The 19,134-nt window shown below is 46.6% G+C and overlaps 1 protein-coding gene across 1 annotated transcript in view; it reads right to left on the bottom strand.

Annotated features, from left to right (window-relative positions):
* Nucleotides 1-4,020: 4,020 nt before the first annotated feature.
* LOC117040178 (coiled-coil domain-containing protein 180-like) overlaps nucleotides 4,021-19,134 on the bottom strand; it is a 33,005-nt gene continuing 17,891 nt past the window's right edge. Inside the window, exons 14-20 of the mRNA XM_033137779.1 lie at nucleotides 18,050-18,191; nucleotides 17,614-17,774; nucleotides 15,190-15,327; nucleotides 14,635-14,746; nucleotides 11,732-11,837; nucleotides 7,207-7,345; nucleotides 4,021-4,234 (exon numbers count right to left, since the gene is read on the bottom strand). Coding sequence (XP_032993670.1) covers nucleotides 4,103-4,234; nucleotides 7,207-7,345; nucleotides 11,732-11,837; nucleotides 14,635-14,746; nucleotides 15,190-15,327; nucleotides 17,614-17,774; nucleotides 18,050-18,191 — 930 coding nt within the window. The 3' untranslated portion in view covers nucleotides 4,021-4,102. The remainder of the gene's footprint in view (nucleotides 4,235-7,206; nucleotides 7,346-11,731; nucleotides 11,838-14,634; nucleotides 14,747-15,189; nucleotides 15,328-17,613; nucleotides 17,775-18,049; nucleotides 18,192-19,134) is intronic.

The following is a 19,134-nucleotide window of genomic DNA, read 5'->3' as shown; positions in this document are numbered from 1 at the left end:
GTTCTTAGCTACATGGGGTATACAAATGTCACACCTGTTCAAGGTAAAAACCCATTTTTTGGACCTCAAAACTCAGCCAGCAAACCCTGCCAGGCATGCTGGGAAAAGAACCATCAGGAAAGGTAAACATCGCCCTCCAGTGGCGGCTATACTGGTACTGCAGCTCTTTGGACGTCACTGCCACCATCCAATGAAAAGGTAGATCAACCGCAAACGTTGATATTGCCTGGCAACCGCGCCCGCCATTTTCTGCCTCACCTCGCCCGGCTCAACAGCCAGGGAGAACAAAAACAAGCAAAGAAACAAACAAAAAAATTGCCTACAGAGATCCAGGGTGCAATAAAAAGCCACGTCCATAATTTCCTCACTCACCTCGCCCATCTCCACAGCCATGGGAACAACAACAACAAAAATACTCCCAACGATTTTCGGCGACCCCACCACCCAGCTGCCAGACCCCGACCGGCCTTAAAGGCTGCTTTCTCGGCTGACGCAGACCCGGAACATACAGACAATCGAGAAAAAATAACTCAAAAGCTTCAATAGTACTAATGATAAGTAGTATACAAGAAGACAAAAACAAACAGGAAAACAGAAAAGACCCAATTTGGACTTAAACGCTTAAACCTGTACAGAAAGGTACGATTTCTCTTTTATGCTGTATCTTCCTTTCCCATTTCACTAAATCACACACAGCAACACGCGGCCGGGTCAGCTAGTTTTAAATAAAAGGATTCACGTAAAAACATGCTGATTCCCAGACCGCGGGCCGGATTTAGAAGGCAATTGGGCTGGATCCAGCCCCCGAGCCTTAGTTTGCCTACCCATGGTTTACACCCTTGGGGGGGGGGAGAGAAAGATAAGACCACCTACAGTTATCTGTATTTTATCTAAAAACGGCTGGGAGGCATTTGCAGCAAGGAAAAGGGCATATGGGGAGAGTGCTGAGAAGCCTCTGCCTACCCCCATTTCCAATGTTTGGCTTAAAAGGCAACCATAGGAGGAAGCTATAAAAAGAAAATTATCCCACATAAAAAAGGTGAAGGTAAAGGACCCCTGGACTGTTAAGTTCAGTCAAAGGCAACTATGGGGTGTGATACTCATCTCACTTTTCAGGCCGAGGGAGCTGCCGTTTGTCCACAGAAAGCTTTCTGGGTCATGTGGCCAGCAGGACTAAACAGTTTCGGGTGCAACAGGACACTGTGACAAGTGCAAGAGCGCACAGAAACGCCATTTACCTTCCCACCACAGCAGTACCTATTTGTCTACTTGCACTGGCGTGCTTACAAACTGCTAGGTTGGCAGAAGCTGGGACAGAGCAATGGGAGCTCACCCCACCATCCGATCGGCAAGCCTAAGAGGCCTGGTGGTTTACACCATAGCGCTGCCTGCATCCCCTCTTTTTACCTTTACTTCCCACCTTTTACCCCTCCCTCTTCAGAGTTCAGAGATTCAAGATTGCTGAGAAGTTACTTCATCTCACCCCTTCTAAAAAAAACACCCCATGGAATAATGAAACACCTCTCTAGAGTACTTAACCTGGTGCTTAAAGTTGATTGAGAAATAGCTGGAATATTTATTTTGCAGTTTAAACAGCAGCAACGACTTAACCATCCATTTTATTTTGTTGAATTCTTAATTTAAAATAGGCATTAATGAGAGAAAAGGCTATCTGCTTTTCTGCCTCCTTGTTGGAGCCTTTCAACATTTTTTATATCCCTCTGTTTGGACATGTGTTACAGAAATGTTATTGCTGGCTGTTCATCCCGATGGCTGGACACTGCAGTGTTTTATCTTTCCTGCCTCAGACCCTAACATTTTCCATACCAATGCCTAACTCCAAACTTTAGGAAAGGATTTGCTTACCAGAAAGAAGGAAATCAGCGAAGCAACTGTGAACTCAGTGGCAGTTCCCTGGAGCAAAGCAGTCAAGATGACCTCAGCATTCAAGATGTGTTTACAGCTGAAAATTCAGGCTTCTTTTTTTCTGATCCCTATGTCCAGATTCATGGCCAGCGGTGCCTCTCTGGTTCCTTGCCGCAAGCAGATATGGCACAGACCACATCCTTTTGTTGTGTGATGATCCAGCAGGAAACTTTTGAAATGCAGTATCTCACATGGCTTGAGTTTCCCCCCCTCCCATTCCTTAGCCATCCCCTTCATGCATTAGTCATTTCCCACAAATAACGCCTGCCTATCTACCCTGGAAAACCTTCTACTTCATTCATCCTGTGGCTAGGTTGATATGAGTTATGCTTTTTCCTGGCATGCCTTGTGAGATGCTAAGGGAGGGAGTACCTTGTACAGGAAAGCCCCTTCTACCCTTAGAAAGGAGGGGGGTTGCAGTTAGCACGAGCCCTCCACGTGCACAGGGGATGCCTGCATCCCCTGGTGCTATTGGGTGAGCTCTGGGTGCGGTGCCCAGCTGGCTGACCAACCGGTGCAGCCAGCTAGGGCGTGCCCACTGCACTTAAGTGGCCTCGCAGCCAGAGCTCGCCCTCTTTTCCTGGGCTTCCGGTTACTGTGTTAATTTACAAAGCACTGAAGCACTTAAACGCCTGCTGATAACTGTTTCGCCAGGCCAAGCAGACAACTAAGAAAATATCCTTCCACAATAGTTCATTGGCTTTTATTGTGTGGTTTTATGTTTTTATTGTTATAAACTGTATTGATACATTTTAAAGACATAACAGTACATACATATTTATATAATTAAATGATTGATTGAGGAGGAGGGAGCAGTAAACCCCTTGAGTTGTTGATTTGCTGCAAGGACAATTTATAAGTTGGTGAGGGTTTCTTTGTAAAAGGCCGCTCTTATCAAGGGAGATGGGAATGAGATATTGGGAAAGGAATTACTGAAACCCATGGAACTGGACTTCCCAGGCAGGTTCAGCAGGAATTTCTTTTAGTCTTAGGTATTCCAGAGCATGAGCTATGGATGAGGAGGGAATCGGATCCAGCTCTCATTTAAAGGGCAACATATCTAATCTGCACTTTCTGAAACAACGTATAAACCAATACACCTAAGTGTGCATACTAGGGAAAACTGCTCTGCAAAATTGTGCATATTAGGGGAAATTCCATAAAAGAAAGTGTACATTAGGAAAAGAAGTGCACTAGAATGCTTATGAATTTTCATGGGTTTAAAATAATAATTTCAAACTGATGTAGAAATGTGGAGAACTGAATTTAAGATTAGAAAAATTGAGAAACTGAGAGAAACTGATTTGCCCATTCCTATGAAGGCTTCTTCTCTTCACTCCATGGAGCAGGAAAGAGGTGATGAAACCGGAGAAACCATCAACAGAAAAACACAAATCCTCTTCCACTTAATTCACATTTCCCAAAACATCTCACGAAATGAAACCTGTCTCTCCTTCTAAATTCACTCTTTTCCAAATGCTGCAATGCAGTTCTCCAACCAAATAACGTATACCAAAATGTATATATTAGGGCAAAGTGTGCATAAGGACTTCATATTGTTGGGCAAAAAGATACCTGCATTGCAGGGGGGGTTGGACTAGATCAGGGGTCGGCAACCTCTGGCCCATTGGCTGGATCTGGCCCATGAAGACCGTTTTACCAGCTCATGAGCTGCCCGCTCGGCAAGTCCCCCACGTGCTGTGCTAAACCGGTGCAGTGTGGCGTGGGGACTCGCCAAGTGGTGCGGGAAATGGCATCTTTGCATGTGCTGACAAATTTTCAGGAGGACTTTTTATTTTATGATTCTTTCTTTCTTTCTTTCTTTCTTTCTTTCTTTCTTTCTTTCTTTCTTTTTGATGCTGAGAGAATTAGATTCTAAGCTTGCAAAAATGTGAAAATGATAGATTCATCCATCCCTAGTAGACCCAGACATGCAGTCTGAGCTGGTGTAAAGCAGCCTTTTTATTCCTCTGGGAACCCTTCTGAGGTGTTGTCAAGATTTTCAACTGATCAACAGTTTATTCAAAGTGCCATTTGCAATTCTTCACCAGTTAACCCAGGGTATTAGAAAACAAGGACGGCTTGATTGCTATATAATATATTTACTCAAGGGGGGGAATATATTGCTTACAGAGGGAGAAATGAGAACGCGTGAAGGCAGAAAAGTGTGGCAGATTCATGCGTAGAGCTGCTTGATCTTCTGCACTGACTTCTTCCACCAGTCTGTCCAGTGCTGGGCCTTCATTAGAAGGGCTGTTTTCTCCTTTTTAATCCTGGCAAATTCCACCTCCAACAGTTCCTTGAATCCCTGTGTGAGCAACACAACCCCAGAAAATGCAAAATAAGGACCAAATAAATCCATATTTGCCTTTGGAAGCCTTGACAGTTGCCACTGGAGAGGGACTGGGGGAAACTGCATGGGAGGGGTGTTTCTAGGACAAAAGTGAAACAGTCGGGTTCCCTTGCTATTTTTACTATTGGGTGCTGGGTTTTGTTTATACAATCTTGTTACATGTATAGTACAGTGGTACCTTGGGATGCGGACACAATCCGTTCCGGGGTTCTGCTCACACCCCGAAAAGTCCACATCCCGAGCGGCAATATCGCTCATGTGCAAAAGAGTGATATTGCGCTTCTGCACATGTGCGAACTGCGCAGAGCACTTCTGCAGAGCGCTTCTGCGTGTGTGGCGAAACCCGGAAGTGTTTGCCACATTCGCAACCCACGCCAAACGCAACCCGCAGCGAACGTAACCAGAGGTATGACTGTACTGAAATGTGTTTTTGGTATGTTGTCATGTTTGGTATTGTGGTGCTTTGTTATGTTATTCTGTAATTGTTTTTGCATGGCTTGGTTTTTGAAAAACCTTCTGTTTCCTTTGCTGTAAGCTGCTTTGAGCACGCTTGAAGAATGGCATGATGTCAAGGTCAGTCAGGCAAGACACTGGTGAGTATGCATTGGGGGAAGCGGGGCTGGAGTTTGACTCGGGAGAAGGGGGCAGTAGTCTGTGGTGACCTGTACTAGCCAGGATGCAAGAATTAGAGGCAGGGGAAGCTTCAGAGCTGGAGAAGAGGCAACCCAGGAAAGTGAAGGGCTGGGTGCTTCCCCTCCCTCCCCTGCACCACTGCCTCCCAGAACCAGGAGAGAATTGAAGCAGGAAGAGCAGAAGCAGCTTCCACACAGGTGTGGTCTCCAGCTACATGTGCTCAGCCCATCGAGGGAAGGTACATAAACTGGTGGAGGGCGGGAGGGGGGCTGTTTTCCAGATGCTGCAACTGTTCCATTGAGCACAGACCTGGGAATAGCTGCCCAGATGCTAGACTGGTGTGCGTAGGTCTTCAAAGCTCTAGAAGCAACTGTTATTGTTATCTATGACAATAAATAAAGAATTAACTCTCTGTCATGTGCATTCCTTTGGCTGGGAAATGTCGTTGCCATATTCAAATAAAAGGAAGGAAGGAAGGAAGGAAGGAAGGAAGGAAGGAATCTATCTTTCTGTACTCACACCTAGGATGACTGAAGGATAGAGTTTAAAAATGCACAAAAACTCCCCCTGATTTCCATTAATGATTATGCACTCAGATTCCAGAGATGGTGCCCACATAAATCCTACTCAAGAGTTGTTGGAGTGCACCTCCAGGGCTGAAGTCAAACCACTGAAGAATTACAGCACCTGCTGTGGCCACAGAGACCAGTAACTCATAACTGTTACCTCCTGTGTTGTTTTTGCTGTGTTAGCAGCACCAAAATGACCTAACCTGAGCACAAGCCTAGGCAGTGTGTATGGAGGTCCTGAGCTGCCCAGATGACAAGACCCCCCTCTTGGCCTAGCTGATGTGGTCCAAAGGACAGCAGAGGAATATATTTGATACCAGCTGGCTGCAGGAGTTGCCAGAAGGGAGGAGTACAAGGCACCATCCGACCGACTTAGGTACTGCACTCTGGATTTGTGTAGGGTTTACTCCTTAGCCTTTTCTTCTCCTAAACATGTTCCGCAAGGCAGTGGGTTCACATTCTTCCTTGGGATTTACTCCCAAAGCCTTTTTCACAAATGGGTACAGGCAACTACCGATTTGCACGGGGGGTTACATTCCTGACCCCCGCCTGCTCTGTCTCATTCTGCCACTGCCCCATTCTTCCCCCTTTTCTGGCCACTTCCAAGTTGCTGTGCTGTGAGTGTGTGCAGTCTTGCATCAATTAGACACACATAAATTGGTTGTTGTCTGTATAGTCACAAGGCAGCGGATGTTTAGGATCAGACTTTTCCTTCTCCAAGACGGGCAACCTCCCCAGGTTGATAAGCCCCATCTGCCCCTCACTCTTCTCTACAGCACATGCAGAAACCGCCTTCTTGACCTTTGGACCCATTATTGGTCTTGTCCGCTCAATCCACCAGCCTGCCTTCACATGCAGGGGAAGTTCCTAACTCCTAACTCAGGGTCTGAGATCCATCGGCTACTCACACTTAGTTTAGCTAGCCAATCGAAGCTGTTTACTGGTGTGTGGCTTTACTCATTTGTGCAGCCATTAACTGAAATAAATGGATCTTGGTTATGCTCATTAACTTCAGTGCATCAACCCTGATTAGGACTGAGTGGGAGACAACCCTAGGCACCCACACACACCCCTACCTGAAGGTAGCCCTGTTTAGGGAAGTTTTAAATGTTTGAAGATTTATTCTGTTTAATATTCTGTTGGGAACCATCCAGAGTGGCTGAGGAAACCCAGCCAGATGGGTGGGGTATAAATAATAAATCATTATTCTGTTGGGAATCGCCCAGAGTGGCTGAGGAAATAATAATAAATCATTATTATATTATACTGTGTGGATAGTCTCAAAAACTGGGAGAACTGTTTTTGGATGGAACACAAGTATAGAATGGTGAAGTTATTCTTTAATAACACAAGAGAGAGACTTGGAAGGGGCAGGCAGTGCAAGCTTTTGAACACCAGAGTTATGTGCTGGATATAGGCTGTCCCAATCAACAGTCTAGTTGCAGCATTTTGCTGGAGCCTCTGAACCAGGCTGAAGGGTAGCACATTTACTTAACTGATGTTCCTTGAATATTTTTAAATGTCTTTTACATTTTGCATTATCCATGCTTTTATACTTGTAAGTCACTTTGAGACATTATTTTGCAGTAAGTAACAAACAAAAGTAGTTAATAATTCTAACTTCAACCTTTCATGAAATGCTTTTGTGTGGAATCCTACCCCACATTAGCAACTGTTTTTCCTATCAGCTGCTGAGGCCACAGCATTTCTCCCACAGTTCCTTACCACATAAACAGCATCCCTTTTTTCTACCACTGCCATGTGACCCAGGGTGGTCTTGGATGTCGTCAGTGAGGTGGTTTCTCGGCAGATGATTTGGTTTGGAAGACCCACCAGAGTAGTTCTTGGGATTCCAGGCCAGGTCCTTTACAAACAAACAAACAAACAAACAAACATTCAATCAATCCAAAAACACACACAGTACCCTCCCAAATTGAACAAATTGAATAACCTCTCTCAATAAAGATAGGAGATTAGTAATGTGATAAGATTTTTTTTAAAAAAATTATCACTACTTGGGGTACTTCCACACTGAACCCCTCTGAAATATGATTGGGACGGAGCCACCAAAATAGTTCCTGTTGGATATCCTGAGGAACCCTGGGGAGAAAGGGTTTTTCTTCTGGAGGATATGATCCTGGAAGGGGAGGAGGAGTTGCTGGAGTGACCTGGAGTGAAACCTGACCCAGAGAACTAGGTCGAATGCTGAGATTACCATGCCCTGAACCACAGGGGAGATTTGCGGCACGAGACCACCTGAGATAACAGGGAAGTGAGGAGCGGGATCCGCTTCTGAGTGAGTGCCATCCTGAAAGACTGTATGTTGGGTATCACCCTGAAGTGAGTGATGGACAGGGAGGGAATCAAGCAACTTTTCTCCTTGTTCACTACAAACCCAGGCTGATCCAGACAGAAAAGAGTAAGATCTGTGGCCTAATGACAGAGATCCAGAGATATCATCCAGGTAAGGATGGGTGCAGATTCCCTTTGTTCCTAAGAACACCACAAGAGCCACCAATACCTTGGGAAACACCCACGGACAGGAGGAGAGGCTGAAAGGAAGGGCCTGATACTGTAAATAGTGTTGAGCATATGTGATGGGGTGGGTGGAGACGAAGAGAATGAAGAAGTAGAAATGAAGAAGCTGGGGGCAGGGCAGCCAACAGGAAACACAATGAAAACACCCACTCAGAATGATCTAGCAAATGATCTAGCAAACATGACAAAGGAGAGGACCAGACAAAGGAAAAATCCACAAAAAACAAACTCAAGTGTTTCTCTCTATACACATATAGAGACAAGAAGACCCAGCTGTCCGTTGCAGCAGGCAGGATTGGTCTGGAGAGACATGATGACTTCTCCCCTTTGGAGAGGAAGTTGCAAGTTGAAAACCCTGCCTGTCTCCAGTAGGGGAAGTCATCCCTATCTGGCATGGCATCTCCCTCCATCTGGTAAATCTCCACACTCTCTTTTGTCTGGGCACACTTTATCCAGCACTGATTGGTTGCTGGGTCACCAGGAGGCTGACCCACAGACTGCCCATGGCAGAGAGAATAGATAACATTTTTGTTAGGGTTTCTAAACAAGGACAAGGAGGGCTAGCCGTAAAATTTTGCAGCATTATCCTCACCGCCCATTACTCCTGTTCAGGGTTCATGCCAGTCTGCCTTATCCCCATCCAGGTTCCTATAAGCAGGGGATTCCTTCCTCACCCATCCTGCCCCCAGTTTTCCTTTGTTTTTCCAGTTAACACTCAATAGTATGTGGCTGAGTGCGCTCAGTCCTTTGGGGGAAGGGGCCACAGCTAGGCAGCAGGGAATCTGCTTTGCACTCAGAAGGTCCTGGATCCAATCCCCAACAGTAGGACTGGGAAAGACTCTCTGCCTGAATTCATGGAGAGCTGCTGCCAGTCAATGTATACAACAATGAGCTAGAGATGGATCAATGGCCTGATTTGATATAAGGCAGGATCCTATGTTTCCTATTCCTTACCTTTGTTTTCCCCTCTCTCCCTTTTATTTTCTGCCAGTTCTGGGCCTCTCTCAAAGAAGTTGATAGCATCACTGTTGCTTTCCAGTGACCCCATTTTGGCTCTGTTCCTATGGGCACTTACCACCCGATTTCACTATCAGAGGGACTGTGTTTAGGCTGTCTCTTTCCTGCCCTCACAGCTGTCTCATAGAACCATAGAACTGTAGAGTTGGAAGGCACCCTGAGGGTCATCTATCTAGTTCAATCCTGATAACATTAATATCTATTAACTTTAAAAGAACATGGTAGGGATGTAGAGATTCAAAAACAATTTGCCCAGAGGTGTACCTAGGCTCCCTTGCACCCTTGACAAGGAGATGTATTGGTGCCCCTACCCCACCCCTTGCAGGGCAGTGGAGCTTGCAGAAGAGCAGGCAGGCTCCTAGCCACTCCTAGGCAGACTGGAGAGGTGCAATTTTTGTGCTCCCCTGGCCCTGTGCCCTTGGTGTGGGCTAACCTGGCCAACCCCTAGATACACCCCTGGCTGTACCCCACATAGTGTGGAAAATTAGTTGCATGTCTGCATTTAACTTACAGCTGAATTAGGTACAGGTGGGTAGCCGTGTTGGTCTGCCATAGTCGAAACAAAATAGGAAATTCTTTCCAGTAGCACCTTAGAGACCAAGTGAGTTTGTTCTTGGTATGAACATTCTTCTGTTTCAGTGTATCTGAAGAAGTGTGCATGCACACGAAAGCTCATACCAAGAACAAACTCACTTGGTCTCTAAGGTGCTACTGGAAAGAATTTCCTAGCTGAATTAGGGACAGACAGCTACCGTATTTTTCGCTCCATAAGACGCACTTTTTCCCTCCTAAAAAGGAAGGGAAAATGTTGCTGCGTCTTATGGAGCGAAGGCTTCGCTCCCTGCGGCCTCCCCCCCACCCTGATTTTGGGCACTGGGTGCTGCATCGGCACGGGGAGGTGGGCGGTGGGGAAAGCAGCCGGGATCCCAGCTGCTTCCTCCACCACCCAGCGCCCGAAATCAGGATTTTTGGATCGACGCGGGGCGCTGGGTGGTGGAGAAAGCAGCCGGGATCCCAGCTGCTTCCTCCACCACCCAGCACCCCGCGCTGATCCAAAAAGCAGGCTTTCTGCATCGGCGCGGGGAGGTGGGCGGTGGGGAAAGCAGCCGGGATCCCAGCTGCTTCCTCCACCACCCAGCGCCCGAAATCAGGATTTTTGGATCGACGCGGGGCGCTGGGTGGTGGAGAAAGCAGCCGGGATCCCAGCTGCTTCCTCCACCACCCAGCACCCCGCGCCGATCCAAAAAGCAGGCTTTCTGCATCGGCGCGGGGAGCTGGGCGGTGGGGAAAGCAGCCGGGATCCCAGCTGCTTCCTCCACCACCCAGGATGCAGAAAGCAGGCTTTTTGGAGCAGCGCTGGGTGCTGGGTGGTGGAGGAAGCAGCTGCTTTCTCCACCACCCCACACCCTGTGCTCATCCCACTTGCTTTGAAGGGAGCTGGGGACGAGGGGTGAACGCTCACGCCTTCTCCCCTGCTCCCTTTAAAAAAAAACGGGGATGAGCCTTTTTGAAGGGGTGCATGGTGCCCCTTCAGAGCGGCTCATCCCCGCTTTTTTTAAAGGGAGCCGGGGAGAAGGGGTGAGCATTCACCCCTCATCCCCAGCTCCCTTCAAAGCAAGCGGGGATGAGCCCTCTGAATGGGTGCGTGGCGCCCCTTCAGAGAGGCTCATCCCCGCTTTTTTTAAAGGCAGCGGGGGAGAAGGGCTGAGCGTTCACCCCTTCTCCCCAGCTGTCTTTAAACCTTTGAACCTCCCCAACACCAGCGAAAGTGGGGTGGGAGGACAGGAAGCCCTACAGCATCGCTACTGGGCTTCCCCTTTCTCTGCCCCACTTTCGCTGGTGTCGGCAGGGTGGGAGAGGCAGGGGAGGCCCGTAGCATGTTCCTCTCCCAGTCCCTCCACCGCTGCTGCCTCCTTCGCTCCCCCTCCCAGCCTTTTAGAGGAGGAAAACCAGGAAAAAATATTTTCCCCTGGTTTTTCCCCTTTAAAAATTGGTGCGTCTTATGGTCCAGAGCGTCTTATGGACCGAAAAATACGGTACTTTGTGGTGGGCCAGATCCAAAAGGGGCCACTCCTCCAGATTGGTGGAACCAATTCTAGCAGGTGATTTAAAATATGGCAGCGGAGATTGGATGGCCATCTGTCAGGGATGCATTAGTTGAGAATCCAGCATTGCAGCAAGTTGGACTAGATGATTTTTGTGATTCCTTCCAACTGCACAGTTCTGTGATTCTATTTCTGAAGAATTATGAAACACCTGTTGGCATCACCTGTTACTTTTCATTGCCTTGAAGTATTGTTGCGTATAATCTCCACCTGGCAGCAGTAAATGCCAACCAGTCTCCTGCTTTCAACAGAACTGGGCGTGCCCTCCTGGTTTTTACCTTGCAGTTATGTTTTTACCTGCCCTATGCCTCACAAATGGCATCTCACCTGCCACACCCATGACAAAGACATGGCCAGGCATGGGGAGAATTGTTTAGCAGGCCAAATCAGGAACACTGGCAGGCCTAATTTAGCCTGCGGTGCCAGAGGCTCCCCACACCTGTGCTAAGAGCTGCCATTCTGTAAGCACTCTTGAACTGCAGATGCTGGGGACTCAGTATAGGACTACAAAGCAAGTTAACCCAAGATAAATTCTACTGCATGGATGGATTGCCTGCAAACTCCCCCATCAGATGGCTTCAAAATGTTACCTGCTTCCCCGCTCAGCCACCAGCTTGTATTCTTCTCTTTCTAAGGAAAGGCCGGCTTTCTTGCGACGGAGCAAGGTAGAGGTCTTCTCCCGGGAGACTTCCACCCCTGACACAGGAGAAAGGCCACTGTTACTGAATATTTTTGATGATACAAAGGTAGATATATCTATATCTATATATCTATATTGTCAAAAGAATTGGTCTTGTATATGATCTTGGAAGCTTGAATAATTGCAACTCAATGGAAAACAGTCTAATATCTTACACTGGACACTTGGTACCTCTTGCTTTGGAATACAGCTGTAATGGAGAAAATCACATAAAAAGGACAAAAACCTGCAGACATTTTAATTTATATGAATTGGCATTCTTTCATCTATATATATAAATATGTTCCCATTGTGTGCGCGGCGGAAACCAATGTTCTCCGTAACCGCTGGACCAAAGCGCATCAAATTAGTACAAAGCGTAACATGACCATCAAGGAAGGATCTGGCATCATAAAAATTTAAAAAAACCACACCTGTCATGCCTAAAATATAGAATAAAGGCAAAAAAAATGGTGCGCCTATTATACCTCACCAGCAAAAGGAATGAAGACTCCAACAGCATCCAATAGAAAGGCGGATCGCCCGTCGACATCATCAGACCTGGCCAGAGCAACAATGCCTGTGCCCTCACCTAAAATGGCCACCGCACCTTCGCATGCGCCGAGAAGAAAAAAACACGGAGCAGGAGGCATGCCTGAGAGGTCGCACTGAGTAAGACCAGCTCTGAGGGGATTGTGTCACTGGGGTGTGTGATTTTGGGACTGGGTAATTTTGGGATTGGGGTGGGGGAGAATGCTCTTTAAGGTTGCCAGTGCCCTCACCTAAAATGGCCGCTGCAGCTTCGCATACGCCAAAAAAAAAAAAAAAAGACGGAGCAGGAGCCATGCCTGAGAGGTTGCACTGAGTAAGACCAGCTCTGAGGGGATTGTGTCGCTGGGGTGCGTAATTTTGGGACTAGGGTGGGGGAGAATTTAAGGTCCCCAGTGACCTCACTTAAAATGGCCGCCGTGCTGTTTTTACATGAGTAGAATGTGTTATTTTATGTAATGGGAATCAGTGTGTTTTTACATGAGTAGAATGTGTCCTTTTATTTAAAATGCATCTCTGGGTTATTTGTGGGGCCTGCCTGGTGTTTTTACATAAGTAGAATGTGTTATTTTACGTAAAATGCATCTCTGGGTTATTTGTGGGGCATAGGAATTAGTTCATTTCCCCCCCAAAATATAGTCCGGCCTACCACATGGTCTGAGGGAAAGTGGACCGGCCCACGGCTGAAAAAGGTTGTTGACCGCTGCTCTAAAGGGACAGGGAAGAATGAAAACAGGAGCTTCCAGAATATTCTCGGGGTCAGGAGAATTTTAAAAAGCAAAACAAAAACACACACACACACACAAAAACACACAGCAACGCGTGGCCGGACCAGCTAGTTACATATAGAGCAGAACCATCACTTTCAAGATAACCCTTGTCACAAACCTGACAGATCTGGAACTATACTTGATAATCTAGTAACGCTAATATACTTTACTTGGACTTTTGTTATTTTAATCCGTGTAAAACTGTACTCATTCGATGGGCCTATTTTAATAGTTTTGTTTTTCATCTGTTGTTATAACTGTTTTATATACATTATAAAATGAAATAAAAAACTTTTACAAAAAAACAAAATTAACACCAGCAAAATATTAAAGGTAAAGGTAAAGGGACCCCTGACCATTAGGTCCAGTCGTGTCTGACTCTGGGGTTGCGGTGCTCATCTCGCATTACTGTTCAAGGGAGCCGGCGTACAGCTTCTGGGTCATGTGGCCAGCATGACAAAGCCACTTCTGGCAAACCAGAGCAACGCACGGAAACACCGTTTACCTTCCCGTTGATGCGGTACCTATTTATCTACTTGCACTTTTGACGTGCTTTCGAACTGCTAGGTGGGCAGGAGCTAGGACCGAGCAATGGGAGCTCACCCCGTTGCAGGGATTCGAACCGCCAACCTTCTGATCGGCAAGCCCTAGGCTCTGTGATTTAACCCACAGTGCCACCCGCGTCAGCTTCTAATGTAAGAATGGGGGATAAAACTCAGCGCAGTGTGCATTTTAAAGCAAACTCTGCCTGATCTGCACCTCCCAAACAATATGTAAACTGAAACACAGTAATCTCCAAATTCACACTCTCTTTTGCTAAATTTTCCAATGCAATTCTCCACTCCCTCCACAAAATGTGTAGGAAAAGGAGCTTAAATTTGGGGAAAGGGTGCGTCTAAAAATACCTGTATGTATGAAGACATCATGCATAAGTGCATTTACATAAGGGAAAAACTGCTTGTAAAAATGTGACTTAATAGGAAAAAATGTACTAAAAGACAGATGAATTTCCACAACTACTAGTACTTAAAAAAAAAGATAACTGCAAAGTTATGATGGGTGGTAAACTGAACTTAAGGCTGGGAGAGAGAGAGAAATTGAGAGAATGTGAAATTGACAAGAGTTGTCACTTTAGGGTTTCATTCTCTCATAGCTGGCTGTGCTTACTGTACTTATTTGCCTACTGTATTGATACATTGCCCTTCTTCCAAGGTGTTCAGAACAGCTAACAGTGTAAAATGCTAAAGTTAAAGGTTACTGCATAAAGAAAATGAGGACGGCAGTCAGAGGGCTAACTTACAACCTCTCTCCCAACATGCTAGAATTCTGCTTGTGGTGAATTTTTGTTATGTTCATGTACATATATGAGAGAGCATTCAAATGTGATATCCCTGTATGTAGTGCTATAGTCCACCTTGCCACCTTCCTCTGCTGCACAAGTAAGCTCTCCTTTTGTCAGGAAACCATGGCATCATTTACATTCCCCTGAACGTACTTCCCTGCTGTACATCGTCAACGGTGAGGCTGTCATCCATCTCCATAAGCATTTTTTCCGTGGTGGCAGCCAGACTGGAGACAAATCTCTGGGCGCAGTTGATGACACAGTCCTGTTGGGGAGCAGCAAGTGGCACAGTGTATATTGTTTGGAAATAAGAATCTACAAGGGCTTCTCTTTCAGTTGGTATTCTGACTGCCTTCAAGACTCAGACTGGGTGTGGCCTCCTGGCCCAGATGCTGTCACCAGGGCAGTTTCTCAATCTGATCTGGGGGTAGGGATGGGACAGGAGGAGTGTGTTTCAGGGGACTACCCTTTATCAAGGGCAAGACATCAGTTTGTCATCAGTTGTGACTTTAAGAACTGGAGCTGGAGCTAGTTTTCCCCTCCTCCCTCCTCTTCCTTTTCTCATGCATGCCATGTGTTTTTTACCCTGTGAACCAGAGGACTGCGAGCCACTGCCAAGCTCCATCTCTCCCCCCCCCCCCATACCTTAAATGATTTAATCTCTGCACGGAACTCTACAAAGGTGGCAAGTTTGAAAGAAAAAGGTACCTCTTGCTGCTTGGTGGATAGACGGATCCCTTTGGCCTGCTCCTTCTGTCTTTCCTCCTCCTCTTGGCACAGAGCCTCCAGCTGGGGCAAATTGTCAGGGTGGCCCAGAGTCGGTCGCAGCTTGTGCTTGTTCTTCTCCTTTTATGGAACAGTCAAAGGGCGACATGTGCTCAGTTTTCATTAGAACAACGGTGTGAACTGAACTATGTGCATGCAAATTACATTGTGGTTATGCTATTCTGCCCTGTTTACATCAATGGAAAGGAAATTGGTATTCTGAAGCAATGGATTCAAAAGATTATGACTAAACAGTAGGAAAACTTTTTCATGGTGAGAGCTGTTTGACAGTGGAACAGAAGCCCTTGGAGGTTTCTAAGCAGAGGCTGGATGGCCATCTGTCTTGGATTCTTTAGCTGAGATTCCTGCATTTCAGGGGGTTGGACTAGATGAAACTTGGGGGTCCTTTCCAACTCTACAATTCTATGATATTATGAAATGAAACACAAATGTGGATTGGGGGTGGGGGAAGAGCATAATCAGTGACACATTGTTTGTGGGATCAAAGTAACAGCAGCAAATACTAATCATATTCATTTATCATTTCATTTGTATTTCCACTTTAAAAAAAAGATGCTCAAACCATCTTACAACAGGAAAGTATTTCAAATTCAAACAGTGCAAAAATGAATTTCATAATTAACACAATAAAATGGAAACACAACAGGCCAGTGTAAAAGATACAGATTTAAGGGCACTCCTTGCAGTGAGCATTTCTGTCCCTTTGAATTTTAATGGACTGGCTGGATGCAGAGGAGTGGTGGGAGGCACCAGCTGGGGAACCCCAAGGGAACTCCCAGGGGAAGAAGGCTCAGAGCTAGGGGATTGGTGGTGGGATGATGATGAGTGGTCAGAGGGAGAAGGACATGTTGGAAGCAGAAGAGGTAACAGGGTTTAGTGACCAGGAACAGTCTGTGGCAGAGAGCAGTCCAGGCTCAGAGGCAGCAGCAGAGGGGGAGGTGTCAGGAGGCAGAGTGGAGGCAGACTGCTGAAGATGCCAGAGAAGCTCTATCTCCTGCTGTGACCAGCTCCCCTCCCCATTGCTCTCCCACACAGAGAAATGAAGATGGTGAAGCAAAGAGACAAGACAAATGAGCCTTAGGCTGCTGGGGAAGGAACCAGTGGAAGAGCCTTAGAGAGTGGTGGGAAGCACCTTCAGGCCTCACTGGGCAAGACCTACTGGGAAGAGTTGCTTTGATCACTAGGCCTGTTCTGCTTCGGTTTCTCTGAATAAAGAGTTAACTTCATTGACACCTGGGTGTTTTTTATTGCTCACTTACTCCTATCTCTGGCTACGGAAGGGGCAGGGTTTATAGGGTATTTCCTATCATTCCTATAACAACCTTCAAATCAGATTTTTGACTTCTGTTCTCTCAAAATTTCTGGATACTATGTGGCCTACCTTTTGACCGATCTGAACAAATTATGAACAGAGACTGTGCCTAGATTTCTCTTGTTGGCTGCAAAAATGTGAAAGGAAATCCTCTCACAATTAAGCCTATTCTGTCTACGTGCTGTTCTCACGTTACAGCAGTGGTTCCCAAAGTAAGTGGTACCATCTCCCCCCAAGGGGGTGGGATTACCTAGGAGGGGCACTAAGAAGCAAGGGGGAAGCAGTACTGCCCACTTTGGGAACGACTAACATAAATATAATAGAACTGAACTAAAAATGTTACACGTCTTGGCAAAGGCAAAAGGGAGCGTGACAGTTTCACCTTGGTCCCAGAATCACCTCTCGCATGATATTGCTCCTCTTCTGCAGCAGCTTTCAAGGATGTGGGCCAGAGAAACCAGTGATGCTAGTTTCTGTTCCCATTTTTGTTGGAATTCTCCTATGATGTGAGGTGCAAGGGCTGCTGAAGGTGTTTTCCTGGCTTAAGACTGAGGGGCCAGGGGGAGGAAGGATGCTCACACAGCCTACCTGTCAGGGATAGAAGTATTGCTCGGGAGGAGAGAGGGGAGAGCAGAGATGAAACTACAGAGAGAGAAGATTGGGATTCAGCCAGTAAGGGGGAGGGGCTGAAATATCGAGAGCAAATACCTATAATAAGTACAGATACCTCCAGCTCCCCCAGCCCTCGTCAGCAGACGTCTCCGGAAGAGGGAGAAAGCTCACACACTGTCAGTAGCAGACAAGGGGGGGAGCAGAGGGGGAGACGTAAACGTCGACGTCATTTTAGGGGGACGAGAGGCTTCCTTTGTTGGCGAAGGCGGGAAGATTCCAGTCCGGAAAACTGATAGCAAGGGAGTAGGCATGATTTCACCACTCTGTAACTCTTAATGATTAATAAACAGCTTTTAAGCTCACCGCTTGAGCCGGCCGTTTCTCACAAGCAACATCAAAGGCAAGAGCAGCCTTGACACTACCTTTGCAATGTCCCATTTCTGCATCTGGTCCTGTAGGTTGTGCCGTATCTGCTCCATGGAATCCATGAAGAGCTGCTCATGATCTTGGTGGAGTCTGCCAATAAGCATCCGAACAATGTGGGGGAGCTGTTCCTCAAAGATCTTCAGCTGATCCCGGAACTCTGTAAGGTTTGGGGGGAAAGGAAAAGAATGCAGGGCTATTTCCCTGCAAGCTAAGGAATTGACTCGCTCATAAGGTAGTGGACTCTCCTTTGTCGTAGGTTATTAAACAGAGGTTGGATGGCCACCTGTCAGGAATTCTTTAGCTGTGATTCCTGCATTGCAGGTGGTAGGATGAGGTGACCCTTGGGAGGGGGGGGGTCCCTTTCAACTCTAGAATTCTATAGGACTTCCCCCCACCCGGAGAAATGGGTAAAAGATTGCAGCCCAAACTTACCAGAAATGCAGGCTATACGATACTCGTCTACCTGCAGTAAATACATCAGAAGCTTTTGCCCCAACACGTCAACACACAAGTCATAGGTTTCTTGCAAGTATTCTGGCCGAGTAATCTGATGCTTTTCCTTTTTGTAGAATTCCTTTGGAACATGGAGAAGGATAGAAAAAAAGAGCTGGATGAAGATTTTGAGCCCTGGGGCAACAGAAGAGGGCAACAGAGATGCAAGGACAGCCTTGTTGGGTCTATATTGGCCAGGCAAGGGGGCTGATATTGTCCGCCCATCCTGTCTAACCCCAGGCTGATGGGACTGTGCTGGCATGAAACTAGGGATTTAAAAGGGTCTGGCTGTGGCAGAGAAGCTTCAGTGATACAGTGTAAAAACTTAATCAGGAGCTAAGAGTATGATATATAAATGGCATGGGCATGTACATAATGCAACCCCTTGCCACTGAGGAATCTCAGCATTTAATTCATTTTTTTTTACATTTTACGATTCCTAGTAATGGTGACTGATGATGAGTAACTCTTGATATGCTGTTATTTCATGCCTCTTAGTTAAATAAGAATTTGAGTTGAGGCTGACAACACCTTTCTGAGCACATAAAGCTCATAAAGCTTTAGGGGTTGGTGAGCCCTGATCTGGACTAGCATCCAAGGTCACACCCTTAGCAGTGAAAGGCAGCTCACGACCACTGTCTTTGCTGCTGACAGTGGATGTCGAGTCATTATGATGCACTGTGAAATGGGAAAGTGGCTTTTGCCACAAGAACATGGGGATTGCCTTGGGGGCTACCAGGTGCTTGTGGTGGTGTCTGTGGTCTATGGCCACTTCTCTCACCACAGTCACTCATGTCTGTGTCCTGGAATGACTCAACATCCAGGGCATTTCTTGAGAAAAACTGGCAGCAATGAACTGCTTACTGCCCAAGGAAGCCTCTTAGGAGCCACAAGGGACCCATAAACATATTTGTGGGACTGGGGAGCAGGGTTTTGGGACTTTGCAAAAGGTCCCTTCAAGCTTAGAAAGGGCCCTGGTTGACAAATCTGATTTTTCCTGATTTATTTTTTTAAGGTCTATTTCA

This window comes from Lacerta agilis, chromosome Z, assembly GCF_009819535.1.
Source record: "Lacerta agilis isolate rLacAgi1 chromosome Z, rLacAgi1.pri, whole genome shotgun sequence".
In the NCBI taxonomy this organism is placed as follows: domain Eukaryota; kingdom Metazoa; phylum Chordata; class Lepidosauria; order Squamata; family Lacertidae; genus Lacerta; species Lacerta agilis.
Note: the sequence above shows the minus strand (reverse complement) of the source record. Positions and strands in the feature narration are given on the sequence as shown.